The following is a 15100-nucleotide window of genomic DNA, read 5'->3' as shown; positions in this document are numbered from 1 at the left end:
ATATAGCCCAAATGTCTGGAAGAGATAGCACCTGTTAAATCTTGTTATGAAAGGGAGATTTTCTCATAACCCTAGTATCCAGGTGTGGCTTTAGAAATGACTACACTCACACGTGCATGAGAAAATCAAGAATCATCTCTTTCCCTAAGCAAGCTGTACTCCTGGGCCAGTGCTCCTGGAATCACCTCATCCTAATCTGGAACTTCTCTCAAAGTGCTGTGTGCACAGCAGGCACTCTTGGTATATGAGTGAGTGTATGAGCGAATGACCAACTTTGTCTTTCTGCAAAAAATACAATAAAAAATATGCAATTAGATCTAGAAAAGGGTTAAAACTTTGAGAATCCTCCCATTCACTTTCTTGAATACAGTAAAGGATGCCGTGTTTTCTCCTCTTCTGTGTCATCTCTCCACATACATTTTTCATTATTTTAAATGCATTCTGTATCTTGTTCATTGAAGGCAAAGGATAATTTTGTATTTTATCTGTGATTATTCTAAGACTAAGGCTTCTACTATGCATCACATTTGGGATATAGTAGAGTCAGCTAAAACTCTTCATAGGGAACACATAGTTTCATGTTCCTCCTGTCTGCTGCTCACTTCCAACGTGGCAAACCCTCTCTGTCTTCCAGGGAAGTGGGAGATCCACCCCTCAGAGCTCACTTTTGTGCAGGAGATTGGCAGTGGGCAGTTCGGCTTGGTGCACCTGGGTTACTGGCTGAACAGAGACAAGGTGGCCATCAAAACCATTCAGGAAGGGGCTATGTCAGAAGACGACTTCGTCGAGGAGGCTGAAGTCATGATGTAAGTGGCCAAAACATAGGCTGCAAAGATGCCCGGCAGGATGTTCGGGACCTTGTTTTTTAAATTCCATTCCAATGCCACATGGTGCCAGCTCCCAGCTTAAGTCCAGTCAAGGCTTTCTGTGACATGGAGAGAAATTCAAACTCCTTGCCAGGGTTTGTAAGACCCACGTGGTGTGGACCTGCCTGCTCCCCAATCCCATTTCCTGCCCTTCTCTCCACTGGCCCATGACTTTGGCTGTATGGTCTCTCTTTATTCTTGGATATACCAGTGAGTGGATTTCCTGCCATCCTTTGGGTCTCAACTCAAGAGACCTGTTTGTGTTTGGGGGAGGGAATGCATTTTGTGGGCACTGAGTCTTTACCATTTCTTGCCTTTTGATCTCCAGGAAACTCTCTCACCCCAAACTGGTACAGCTGTATGGGGTGTGCCTAGAGCAGGCTCCCATCTGCCTGGTGTTTGAGTTCATGGAGCACGGCTGTCTGTCAGATTACCTGCGCAACCAGAGGGGGCTCTTCACAGCCGAGACGCTCCTGGGCATGTGCCTGGATGTATGTGAGGGCATGGCCTACCTGGAGGAGGCCTGTGTCATCCACAGAGACCTGGTGAGTGGGTGCGGGAGACAGGGCCTGTCCCCTTGATGTGCAAGGCTCTCGGGACTGGGCTGCTTTGTCATTAACAGCCACCGACATCTCCCTTCCCTTCTGAAGGGTTCCCTCCTTCACCCACTCCAGAAGGGCCAGTGGGAAAGAACCTTCAAGAACTCAGTTCTGAGCCCCACAGCCACCTCCACCTCTTAGTGTCACTCTCTGAGCTAATGGTCTCTCCTTAAGCTCCCTGTGCCTGTTTCCTCCTTTAAAGTGAGGGAAATGGACACATGCAGGTTTTCTCAAGTATAACTCTAGGATGTTTCAGAATCACATTGGGGAAATCTTCAATCCACCCTCAAGGTCTCCGGGGGAAGGAGATATTCAGGCATATTCATATCTACCTGTCCCCCCGTGTGAGTTGGAAGCCCATGAGAATTTGAGACTCCCTGGTATCTGCTGTTGCTCAAAACCCTTCCCGTGCAAGATCCTGTGATACGCATAAGGGGGCACAACTCTCCTGATGGAGGTGTGATTCTAAGAGGATTAGCAAGCTTGAAACATTGTTATTTTAATCTAGTGAGCAACTGTTTCTTCAGATCACCCCAACATTATTATTACCATGGATTTTTCTTCTGATTAGGATCTCAGCAATGAAGAGTTTCTTATTCTGATGAAGTGTTTGCCTTTTTGGCTCTAGTGACACGTAGGGAACACTAGCAGTCTCTCTGCCCTGATGACAGCACACGGAAGGCAAAGGGCGGGGAGCCGGGAGATGCCCTAATCCCTGATTATCTACCCACACTTCCCTTTCTCTGCTGTTTCCCTTCCCCTCTCCAGGCTGCCCGAAATTGTTTAGTAGGAGAGAATCAAGTCATCAAGGTGTCCGACTTCGGGATGACAAGGTATGAAGGGAAACATTGCGCCCTCTGTGTCTCAGAAGTGGGACTCAGGTCCCCAGGACTTTCTGATCATCTCTCTCCACCCTTCCCAGGTTTGTGCTGGATGACCAGTACACCAGTTCCACGGGTACCAAATTCCCCGTGAAGTGGGCCTCCCCGGAAGTCTTCTCGTTCAGTCGCTACAGCAGCAAGTCAGATGTGTGGTCCTTCGGTGAGTGGCTTTCTGACACCACATCTCTGTGATGCGGGACAAGGGTCCCTGTCTTACTTGTCAAACCCAGGCCACTCCCCCTGCCCACAAATCAAGACACTGAGGTGATAACAGCCCCGGGAGGTGTGGAAGGCCCCTGTTACAGCATTTTTCTTGGAAGTCTTAGGAGGGTGGTTACAAAGGAGACTAATCACTTAGAACTCTGGTGGCAGATCAAAAACTGGAGGATTCAGGGGAGTTTCTTGAGAACCATATTTTGTCCAACATAATATTCCCATACCTGACCCTCACTAAGCACCCTACCTATCCACTCGGCTGTAATTTATTGAGCAGCCACTGCATTTCAGGGCCAAGCTCGGTTTCATGTAGTATTGCATAAGATAGAATGGAATCTTGTATTCTTTTTTTTTTTTTTAAGATTTATTTATTCATATAGAACTGGGGTACAGGCCAGAGATGCGGAGGGTGAGAGGATTCACCAGAGACAGAGTGGGGAGCAGGACAGGGAGACTGACGAAGTACACTGCTGAGGGGAGCAGCGGGCGGGTCAGGAGAGGTCTGCCACGCCCATGTGGTCACCTCCAGGACAGGCAGGGACCGAACTCATGCGGAAGTGGCTTAAGCTTCTTAGTGCTGTGCTTTAACCCGTTGTGCCACCAGGGAGGGCCAGAATCTTGTATTCTTACAGCTGAATTTAAGGGGAGAAAATAATATAAATCATTATTTAAATCATTTTTACCTCAATACAAGTATTACAAAAAAAAAATTGTGTGTGATGGGGAGCCAAGAGAGAAAACAACTCAGAATGTCTGTCCAGACACATATGAAAAATTAATCTGGGCAAAGGAAAAATCAGAACATTTAACTCCAGGAAAAAAGGTATATCTATGTACTTTAAAAATATTGGAATCAATCTATTCTCTAAAGGTTTGAAACACAAAGATTTTAATATAATTACAATAAAGACCCAATTTGTTTCTCTGTATCTAGACAGTAATTAAGTATAGTGCCATAAAAAAACAAACACTGCAGTAGATGTCCTAATTTTGTTTCACGTTAGATTTTTTTCTCATCTGTCTCTCTGTTCAAATGTAGCTTGAAAACTAAAGAAACCTCATTATTACTTAAAGAAGATAAGTGGTTTTTTTTTTCAAATGACAAACTATAAATATAAATACATTTTAGGAAAAACAGATAATCATGTAAAGAAGTCAGAGGTGAGAAGTGCTTTGAATGAAACACATTAATGGCACGGGAAGGGAGAAAAGGTTATTTGGAAAGTCTTATCTCTGAGGATAAGACTCTTGAGCAGAGACCTGGGTGTGAGAGGGAACTGCCCCTATATGAAGACCAGGGAGCAGGGCTCCTGACAGAGGAACCAGCCTGTGCAAAGCCTGCTGTATTCAATGAAAAGGAGGCTCTGTCTTAGAGGAAGAACAGTTGGTAATGACATCAGCAAGTCATGACGAGGAATTAGAATTTTTACTAAGTACACATGGACATGAATGGAAGACTGACAAATGGCACAAAATATTGCTGGATTTGTCACATCATTCTCAGCTACATTTGGTGCATGCTAATGTGTGCCCCAAGTATACCAGACAGCCTTTTGGGTTTGGATGGCAAGAAATTTTCTGGACCAGATTAGGGTTTAGTTTTGCCATGACTGATGGCAGCAACGTTTGTCAAAGACCTTGACTGAGAGCAGAAAACAAGGGCAAAGCTGACTAATCCAATTTCTTGGAAGAAGAACTTATTTTAAAGCATTGTGGAAGACACATGTCCAACCACCAAGAAGTTTGCTCCTTAGGAGTTGTACACTGTTTCTGAAAGCAGTTTCCCTAGTCCACAGGAATAGCTATGATTTTGCCCATCAGTTTTAAATTACAACATGAAGTTGGAAGAATTAAAAATGGCCTTAGAGCAATCCAGGAAGATTTTTCTTTCCCCAGAGTATAAAACAAGGAGGTGGTGATGTGTGACCTCTGTCTGTGGGTGAACCAGCTGGGCACAGTGCACCAAATTGGAGGTCCCATAAAGACACTTTTCCAACCATGGTCATTTTGTCATATTCACCTCAGCACCCAAGTGGGGTGATCCCCTGAGTGGCTGTTTGTAGATTCTTCTAATTAGAAGGTTGAGCTAACGTCTTTCCCGACCTAGGATATTTCATTTAAACAAAGGTGAGATTAACTAATGGAAGCCTGGTAGAAAGCTTCCTTGAAGAGAGGCTGAGAACACTAGCATGACAAGTCTGAGAAACAAAAGTCTGGAGCCAAGAAGGGCTTAATGCTGCATAAGATTTTCTCCCTAATTAGCTGTGCTATTTTAAGCAAGTCCAGTAATCTCCCTGGGCCTTACTCAGTTCCCCATCAACAGACAAGATTTTCATGAGAAACAATTGTTTTTAAACCATCTGTGACCAATGGGCCACTATTTGCCAAAGACATTTTCACTATATATACTGGCATCTTATGGTTGCTAAGACCAATTTTTCTAAACTCCTAAGCACACCTAAGTCTCCCTGAGAAATTCTGATCTAGCGATCTAGGTTGAAACCCTAGGCATCTGCCATTCTAATAAACTTCTGAGGTGACTTTCATTCAAATGTTTTGGGAATCATACTTTGGAAATCTCTGCCCTAAATTTTTGGGAATAAGCTTTGAAAAATCACTGAGTTAGGTGCTCTCTTCCCATACAAACATACTATGAATATTTATAAAGTGGCTGGATACACTGAAGGCAGAAGAGGAGAAGGGGTAACATCAGAAGCCAAACAGGGGCAACCCACAGTTGTGTTTTACTTGATGATAAAATCAAGTTTGCATTTTAGAACTCTCAATGTATGGGTTCCTTTTTAAAATCAGAAAATGTGGTAATCCTGAAGTAAATAGGAGCTGTCCCCTTAAGGCAGAACTTTGACCTCCAGTTTTCCATAGTCCTCACTGGTCCCTATTACACACCCATCCATTGAGATCATCTGTAGACATTTATGTTTCTGTCCCCTACTACTTTTAATAGTAGCCTTGCCAGTAGATGTAGCAAAGAGCTGAATTTGAAAGTTCTCAACCACTAGGAAGGCTAAGAAATCTCCATTCTTTACAATAAGACAGGTCCAATAAACCTCAGGTATCTAGAAGTGCTGCTTCCTGAAGGTGGGGATGACAATCCTAATCTCACAGTCTGTGATTTCTAGATGGTGACTATTTGCTGTTTGTGAAGTGTGTGCTCAACTTTACAGCCCTTGTCATTCTTGTAGGTGTGCTGATGTGGGAAGTCTTCAGTGAAGGCAAAATTCCATATGAAAACCGAAGCAACTCAGAGGTGGTGGAAGACATCACTACTGGATTTCGGTTATACAAGCCCCGGCTGGCCTCCCCACATATTTACCAGGTCATGAATCAGTGCTGGAAAGAGGTCAGTAGAGGAACTGGTTTCCATCTGCAAATTCATGTTCTGTCTCCTTGAGAGAAAGGGGTCCTCTTAGAGAAAGAGGTTGCAGGGATGTCTAAGACACATTAGTAAGAAAGTGACTTTGAGTTGAGCATCGACTCTTGTAGAGAAGTTCCCCATCTGGAGAAGAGCAGTCAGTGACCTTAAATATTATTTGATCTGCTACATCATGTCATAGCCACCAGGTTACGATCAGAGAAAAGGGGGTCAGGCTGATGTCAATGTCCTTTTTTTTTCCTCTTTTTTTTTTTACATCATTCTTAATTTTGTGCATTTTTTCATCTCAGTGGTAATCCCCATGGACTTCCCACCACTTTACCTGTGTGCCATCACCATAATCCCATGCGCTCTTCCCACCCCAGTTTTGATCTCATTCCCCTCTCCGCCCCATAACATGTCTCTGGTTTAAAGTTGTTCATTGTTTTCAATTTTACTTTATTACATTTGCTTCTTTCTCCACCCCTCCCCCACTCCCTAGTCTCTTATGCTCTTGCTATGTGTGAAACCCTCTGGTATTTTTCTTTTACTTTCTGGCTGATTTCACTAAGTATGATCCCTTTCAGCTCCATCCATTTATATGGGTATAACACCATGAAACCATTACACCTTCATGAAATTAGTTCTGTAAGTTGATGGACTTGGGATGTGAAAATATTGAAATGACTTAAAGATACTTTATTCACTTGGCAATTCAGAATGAGCAGCCTGATCCTGCAGATGTCTCAATGAGCCCACACATTGGTTGCAGGTTGTAGCTTGAGTCACATCAGTGTGGGTCTTAAACGTCCTTTGGTACATTACAAAACTACATTTCAACCCCACAGTTGAAAGTGGCTGAAATAAAGAGTTAACACAATTCAGATCATTAAGGATAACAAGACTGAATTAAAAATGTGTAGGATACTTGGGTTTTGTCCCAGCTTGATTGTCATTAATCTTGGACAATTCTCTGAACTTCTCTTATCTGCTGCTAAGAAAATTCAGTGATGCTTGATCAGTAAGTTCATAGAGCTTCTGTGATCAAAGAACCAAACAAAGCAAGACATAAACAAGGGCACAAAGTAAGCCCACTTTAAAAGAGTGAAATATTATGTTACAATAATAGCTGACTTTTATTTAGCATAGTTTTCTTTTTAAACGCTTATTGATTTTTTAAATTAATAGAATTTCTTAGAAGTTTTAGATTGACAGAACATTCCAGCAACTAATATAGAGTTCCCATATACCTTCTTTCCCTATTAATAACAATTTGCACTACTGTGGCACCTACATTACAATTGTAATTAGCCACTATTAATTCCTTGGTGTTAACTGACACCCATATTTTATATTAAGGTTTGTTTCTTTGTATTGGACAGCTCTGAGTTTTGATACATCCATAATATCATGCATCTGCCATTACAGCATCGTACAGAATAGTTTCAGCACCCTAGGTCTCCTGTGCTCCACCTCTGTATCACTTCCTCCTTCTTCTCAGTTCTCTAGCAACTGTTGACCTTTCTATTGTTCAGTTTGGCAGCATGTAATAGAGTTGGAATCATACAGATTTTGCCTTTTCTGATTGGGTCCTTTCACTTAATAATATGCATGTAATGTTCTTCTTTGTCCTCATGTTTTCATAGATAGCTAATTTCTTTTTAGCACTGAATCACATATCACTGGTTTGGGGTAATTGTAAATTAAATGCTATAAACGTTGTATGCAAGTTTTTGTATGGACATAATTGTTCAGTTTAATTGGGTAAATAACTAGGAATGGGGTTGGTGGATCCTATGGTGAAACTAGATTATTTTGTAAGAAACTGTCTAACTGAGTCCCAAAGCAATGACACCAGTGAACATCCCCACCAGCAATAATGAGCAAGGAGCAAGAGGAATTTGCTCTTCCTTGCTCTCATTTGGTGTTTCTGGTATTATGGATTTTAGCCAATGTAATAGGTGAATGGTGGCATCTCCTTGTTTTAATTTGCAATTCCCTTATTATATCTGATGTTGAGCAACTCTTCTTCTGCTCATTTGCATCTTTGATCTTCTTTCATTATCACTTATTGTAAGATGCATTTTTTTTTTAAAGATTTATTTATTTATTCATACAGAACTGGGGTACAGGCCAGAGGCTCAGGGACGGTGAGAGGCTTCACCAGAGACAGAGTGGGGAGCAGAACAGGCAGATTGACGAAGTACACTGCTGAGGGGAGCAGCGGGCGGGTCAGGAGAGGTCTGGCTCGCCATGTGGTCTCCTCCGGGGCAGGCGGCAGGCGGGAATCGAACTCATGCGGAAGTTGCTTCAGATTCTCAGTGCTGTGCTTTAACCCGCTGCGCCACCAGGGAGGGCCGTAAGATGCATTTTTATTCATGACTATTTTTCACAACAATCTCGTGAAATTGATACTATTTCTATCCCCCTTTTACTAATGATAAAGCTGAAATTCTTTCACTTGCTCAGGGTCACACAGCTAATGAGTACAAAAGCTGAGATTTCAGAAGCAGGTCACGTGGGTCCAGAATACCTGCTGATAACAGCTAGGACTGAATGGCCTCAAGTACAATATACATGGACGCTTACTTAAACAGCAGGAGGTGTTGCTGCTGAATTCTGGCTTGCTTTGGAATTCTCAAGAGTGTGCAAGGACAGAGAACTCACAGAATTCTGTTTTTGTCTCTCTAGAAACCAGAACACCGGCCACCTTTCTCCAGGCTCTTGACCCAGCTGGCCGAAATGGCAGAATCGGGACTTTAGCAGACGCTCATTGCCAGCAAGGATGCAGATCCTGACAGGGCAGGAAGCCCTCCTTCTCTAGAGCATTAAAAACTGCCCCGGACCGAGGTCACCCCAAATGCAGGTGGCCTGTGTGTCTGTTCCTGGAGTACTGCAGAGGTGGGGGGCAGCCACCTAAGGGCCTCCTGGGGGCCTGCAGAGCCTCATGTCATGTGCTCAGCTTCCATCTGACAGTGTCCTTTCTTGCATTTCTTCTTAAGAGAAGGGCAGGGCAGGACCCTGCAGTATCCTTCTTAATAGTATTATTATTTGAAATATGAATCTGAAGTTTGTGGTCAAGGGACTTTTATTTGACCCACAACACAGAATCCCAGGCTAGGGGGCAAAGACAAGGAATATGACTCTGGAGAGCAGAACCTGTGAATTTCTTAAAGTCAGAGAGAGGGGCTGCATCTCTGACTGTGATGCCCTGAGCCACAGCTTCCTGCCAGAGGGTGGATGGTTGCTCATGTCAGTGGCCGGATATTCTGACAAACAGCTCTGAGAGGTTTCATTCCTCAGAGACGTGCCACCTTTCTCCTTGATGTACTGGGGTGAGAAATGACACTGCACAGTTGGAGCACGCGGTCTCTGGTGTCTGGGCAGGAAGGAGGCCTCAGAGGGGGACCAGCAGTACAAAGAAAAGTCTTGGGCTGTGATACTGAGCACCCTGCCAAGAGGCCATTCTGCTTCCCCTTCTGCACAGAATGTTTCCACAGGCCCCTGAGGCAGGCATGATTGCCTCCAGACTGACCTTGAAGGAGAAACCTGCCTGGTGTGGTCCACCCTCTGGGAATCTGCATCTCTTCCCCTTCATCTTCAGGGCGATGGCAGGGTGTTGGGCAGAGTGCCTTGCAGAGAAACAGGGCTTGTTTGCAGTCTGCAATTTTGTAACTTGAAGGTTGAAGTTCAACACTCCCCTATTCTAAGAGTGGAACAAGGGGTCTGTTCTTGCTCGAACCATCTAGATGGAAAGTGGGTCAGACACTGAGTGGGGTGTTCCTGAGGTGCACAAGGTTTCCTACTGCGGATGGAGTGTTTTGATATGTGCAGTGAATCCCTTCTGGGCCACCAGCACACCCCACACACACACCCGCCACCACGTGTCAGTTCACCCTGAGTTTGCCCCAACCCATGAGATAATGTTCCCAACTTAGAGATAATAGGACAGAGGCTTTAAAAGCTAAGACAGCTGCCCCACGTGACAGTGAGAGGAAGTACTGTCAGGATTCTAGCCCACATCCAGCTCATACTTATGCATCTCTTTATACCTGTTCAACACTGCCTCCTACTGAAAGTGAAAGGAATCTCAGGGGAGATAAACAGCAGAGGGAGGGCGCAGGGAGTCGGTGAAGAGTCAGCATAACACCACCAGGCACTAACCAGGCTCCTGCATGATCCCCTGTGGAGCAAGGTGGTCCTCCAACTTGGACTCCAACCTTCCTCTCCTCATCTCCAACCTCACCTTAGTCAGAGTTCATACCTTTGGGGTGACTCAGCTAATTAACACTTTGATTCTGTCCACCCACAGGAGTCATGTTGCATGAAGCCATTTATAGATGAGCTTCAAAGCAGCTTTTAAAAATTCTCCTGCAGAAGTAGAAATGCTTCCTTTCATTATCCTCCCAACTTTAGGTTGACTGCAGCCTGCTGGAACTCCTTGTGGGGAAGGGTATCCCCTGACATAAGACAGACTTAATTTTTCTACAGTGTTCAGACCAAATTCTTAGATCATTGGTTGGTGTGGCAATTAGCTTTCTGAATCATGTGATATTTTGACTGCTGGGTATTCAGTTGTGTATAACTTTGTTATAATAATGGTGAAACTGGACGTTGAAGATAAAACTCTATCAATTCAGAAGATGATTTTATTCAATTTACCTGAAATCATCCCTGTTTGCTTTCTAGCACTTTGTACATGTTCCTTTTGAATCCTTAGGTGATTTATGAAACATCCTGCCTAAAAGGAAAATGTCAGAATAGACTGTTTTCTGTAGACAGGTTTAGAAAATCACCCCTTGTATGGTATTATCTTGTATATGGTCAGGGGACTCCATTGAACACCTTTTAGCAGCTCCCCTCCTTATGTCCTACCAAAATTATATATATATATATATATATATAGGCTTACTTTCTTCTGCTCACATTTTGGAAATGGTGCCATGTATGTTTCAGAGAATTCCTTCATGAAAGTTATATTTTATGGACTTTGCATTTTGTACCTTTTGAGACTATGTATTTATATTTGGATGGACTGAATATTTATTAGTGTACAGTCATGGCCTGTGTTCACTATAAAAACATTAGCCGTATCTCTGTAAAGCATGTAAAGTTGAAGTTTGAGTCTACAAAATAAAGCTGTACATCTCAGTAAGTATGCTATGTATGGCCTCGGTTCTATATTTATCTAGATATCAAGCAATCAAATTTTTCCTCAAGTAAAAATGGCTGCATGGTTTCATGTACCACAGGTAAGTAAAGCCTCTGTATCCTTCAACAAAGTTTGTTCAACAAGTGATAAGAATCCAGCACTCCTGTGGTCCATCCATGCACTTTCCTGGGTCCTAAAAAACAAAGATGATAAAACAGCCCTTATTTTCAGGAGACTCCAGGCATGGATGGGAAGGTAGAAACACGCCAAGTAAAACTGGATTATGCTCAAACAAGAGAAGAGCACAGAAAAGGTGATGGATCCCACCAGGGGGAGGGCGACTTCCTAGCCTTGCTACTCAACATGTGGCCCCTAGACCAGGCACAGCTTGTGAGAAATGCCAATTCCCCAGCTTCATCCTGAGTGAGCATGTCCATTTTAGCAAGCTCTCCAGGTAATCCACTTTAAAAGTTGGAAAGCACTGATAGAGTATATAATATCTGCCTTTGCTTTGAGGATGAATTATGGGAACTTTGCCGGTAAGTGAATGAGCAGGAATCGGAGAAGTGCTTCCCAGGGAGAGTGATACAGCGGACAGAATGTACTGGGAAGCTATTATCAGTTAATAGCCTCACACTTAGCTAGAGCAGGTGTGTGTGTGTGTGTGTGTGTGTGTGTGTGTGTCCTTGGCAGGCTGAGGTTGAGAGAAGGAGTAGGCAAGTGGAAACAAAAACGATTAACCTAGGCAAGGATCATATTTTAAAAGAACAGAAGAGTTGGAACTTTACTCGCTAGACAGGAAAAGTGTCAGTGAGCGAGATGAGGTCAGATTTGTGCTGATTCAGGCTAGTTGTATTTTCTGCACAATGTGGTAACTGCTTTGGAGAGAGCCCCAGCTGGTAGAGGAGCCTCTTTGGGGATGACTGTGACCTGCTCCAGCTACAGACCAACGCTCACCTGTTCACCACTGCTCTCTACCCTGTGGGCTCTTCCTGCACAGCAGTGAGAGGCAGTTTGCCTCCCTCTTGAAGTCCCTGTGAAACAGAGAAGCAAAGCACAGTAGTCTAGAGGTGTGCCCCTATATTCCAGCTCACTGAGCTCCCAGGCCCCTGCAGGTGCCACTCACACCCCAGAAAACCGCTAGACACCCTGAGAAAGCCTGAGGTTCCACGCTATCCTCTGTTGGACCTACTTATGAGCTTGACTCTCCTCTACAAATGACATAGAGGAAACTGAAGTGAGGTAGAGAAACAGATCTCCCCCTTGAGGACTTCTGCTGTAGCCGGTCTCCCACCGCCATGGCCTCTCCCAGCACCCAGATTCAGCACTTTGAGGAGGGGGCAACCCCATGCTGTGTTTGCAGAGGGAGATCAGATTCCCTGGTGGGGGTGCTCAGGGACCTGGCAGATGAACAATCAGCAGGAAAGCCTGGAGGGGAAGCCATATTTGCCCAGCAAGCATGTTTTTTTTTTTTTTACTTGGAGTGTGCATTTATTTGTGGGCTTTGAGGGAGTTACTGGACACGTGGTGCTCAAGGTAGCTAGAGCTACCTCTTGGTGGCAGTACTATGCATGCGTGTCTGTATGTAGACGTGTGTGTTTGTGTAGGTAAGACTATGTGTGTGTGTCTCTGAGTCTATGTGTCTGTGTGTATATGCCTGTACGTGTGTGTGTGTGTGAATGTGTCTTCAGTGACTTTGAGTTTTTCCCCAAGTTAGTTGGGGTGATGTGCAGTTGGCTTATGGGGTGACCGAATCACCCAGACGCTGCTGGAAGTGTCTGTGACCATTTATTTCATAAACAGTTACCATTCCCTGCTAGAGCCCTGTTAGTGCCCAGGGCTCGCCTGTTTTTGCATAAAGATGTCTTATCCGTTAAGGATCAAACCTTTCACACTCAAATTAGGAGGCTTCAAGGAGGACCTGTTACAAAAGAAGTCTTTAAACCACCGTGGGTCAGGTTTCAAGAACCACAGGAAGTGGTACAGCGGAAAAAACGGCCAAAAAGCTATTTGTACCCCCAGGCCTCTGCGAAGAGGAGGACACTGAACATGGAAGCAGAGACCTGGGAAGGTTTTCTAGAGGTAAAAGGACCCTGGTGAGGGACAGAGGGAGCCCAGGACAGCAATAAGGGAAGAAGCCAGAAGGACAAAGGCCCTGAGCTCTCTCCTCACTCCCCCCAAGATTGGCTGGGCCTCCTTGTTGGCCAATCCCAACGGGAAACCAGAGGCCAAGGAAACTTTAGCAGGCTGTCTACCCAGCAGCCAAGGCCAAGCTCAAGGGGAGAAGGCAGCAGGCAGAGAGTGAAATACATCTGAGGGAGTAAAGTGAAAGTTTGCAGCACACACACCAACCCTCCTATGAGAACCTCCCCGGCACAAGTAAAGAACACACAAACAAAGCTTGATCTTTACTGTTTGCAGATTCTATATGTGCAAATCTGCTACTCCCTTAGATGTATCTGTGACCCCCAAATCGACACCTGTACCCCTTTCTCAGACATCTGTGAGACCCCAAGTGGTGAGAAACTGGCGCTCTAGACCCTTCAGGTGAGGTCCAGGGAGGGAGGTGCCACACTTGCTTCCTGCTCCTTCTCATGATCCGTTTCCTCGCTTGTTTTTGCATTCATGTACTTTCTGTTAGTCATTTTGCTACTCAGTTCGAGCATAGAACTGACGAGTTATGTAGAATCACAAAGCACAAGGAGGCGGCCACGTGACTTACAAGGAAAATATGTGTCAGATTAGCTGCCGTTAGGCACAAGCTACAGTGCCATGCATGGGCTATGAGTTCAGCGTTGGTGAATAGTGATGGGCATTACATAAGGTTCTTGCTTTTGTTTTTTGTTTTTGACAGAAAGATACATAAAATGGGGGCAAGTAAAGATCGGCTGATGGAAATGTTGTGACTAGGGGTCCAGGGACCCTCATCCTGCATTTCCCCCAGAAGCAACAGTTCAGCATTCACTAGCTCATTGTTCACAGCCAGAGTTTGGAGAGACATTCCAGGCAGACGCACCAGTGCACATAAAACCCATCTTATCCTGATTCTTCTTTCTGTGTTAGGACTGGGGACTGGAGGCCCCCAAAGCACAAGTGCTGGCGATAGTCACAGGAGAAACTGTGGAAGGGGCTGAGTGGACTCTGACTCCTCCCGAGGAGGTCCTCCTCTTCCCACACACCTCAGGCCCCTCTCTTTTCAGTTTCTCACCTGAAGTCTAAGTGTTGAAGAGCTGAGACAGCTATACAACATGTTTCCATGCTTGTTTTGTCTCTCTCAGAGCACATTTCCCTGGTTTAACTTCTAAAACTCCTTTGGGATGGAGGCTGGGGGTGTTGTCCTCATCTGAGAGAAAAGAGAAACACTCCACAGAGCACTTGCCTGACCCTGTAATAAACTGTTTCATACACTTGACTTTCACTCCAATCCTGGTATTCTTCCTAGAGATCACACTGGACTTTAAACCTTGCTAGTAAAATAATTCTTATTGTCAATACACTAGATATATTATGTGATTTATTTTATATGTTACATATAATAACATTATTATATAGTATTGTCATTATTATTATGTGCCATAATATTATTATGTGCCATGCTTAGTGTGTTATATTTATTATTCACTTCATCTTTCCAGGAGCTCAAGGGACAGGTACACTGCTGATCATCTCAGTGTGAGATGATGGGAAATATAGAAATAAAGCGTTCAATGTATTAGCGAATGACATGAGCTATGCAACCTCTGTCGTCAGACACGGTCTGGATGGAGGAGAATTGCTCTGAAAAATCAGACTTTCCACGCTAACTTATGTTATGACCTCCCTTTTTTGTATAACCATAATATCAAAATATTCTGAACAACTTTCAGCTTACAATTGGACTGCCTCGGCTGCACAAGGCCTGCCTGCCTTGACAAGCAAGCACTGCACCAGGGTGAAAAAATTCCCCTGAAGTCAAGTGACTTGACTACTGACTGATAAAAGCAAAAGGGCTGTTTTTGCAAAGTCTCTCTCAC

The 15100-nt window shown here is 44.3% G+C and overlaps 1 protein-coding gene across 2 annotated transcripts in view; it reads left to right on the top strand.

The window, feature by feature from the left end:
- Positions 1-8698, top strand: part of ITK (IL2-inducible T-cell kinase) — a 65934-nt gene extending 57236 nt beyond the window's left edge. For both annotated transcript variants that reach the window (XM_004689835.1, XM_012730056.1), the window contains exons 12-17: positions 635-806; positions 1195-1411; positions 2234-2298; positions 2388-2506; positions 5766-5923; positions 8627-8698. In XM_004689835.1, coding sequence (XP_004689892.1) covers positions 635-806; positions 1195-1411; positions 2234-2298; positions 2388-2506; positions 5766-5923; positions 8627-8698 — 803 coding nt within the window. The remainder of the gene's footprint in view (positions 1-634; positions 807-1194; positions 1412-2233; positions 2299-2387; positions 2507-5765; positions 5924-8626) is intronic.
- The last annotated feature ends 6402 nt before the right edge of the window (positions 8699-15100 follow it).

The sequence above is a fragment of the Condylura cristata genome, unplaced genomic scaffold, assembly GCF_000260355.1.
Source record: "Condylura cristata isolate star-nosed mole 26May11 unplaced genomic scaffold, ConCri1.0 scaffold00026, whole genome shotgun sequence".
NCBI lineage: Eukaryota > Metazoa > Chordata > Mammalia > Eulipotyphla > Talpidae > Condylura > Condylura cristata.
The sequence above is the reverse complement of the archived record's forward strand: the minus strand, read 5'-3'. Positions and strand labels throughout refer to the sequence as shown.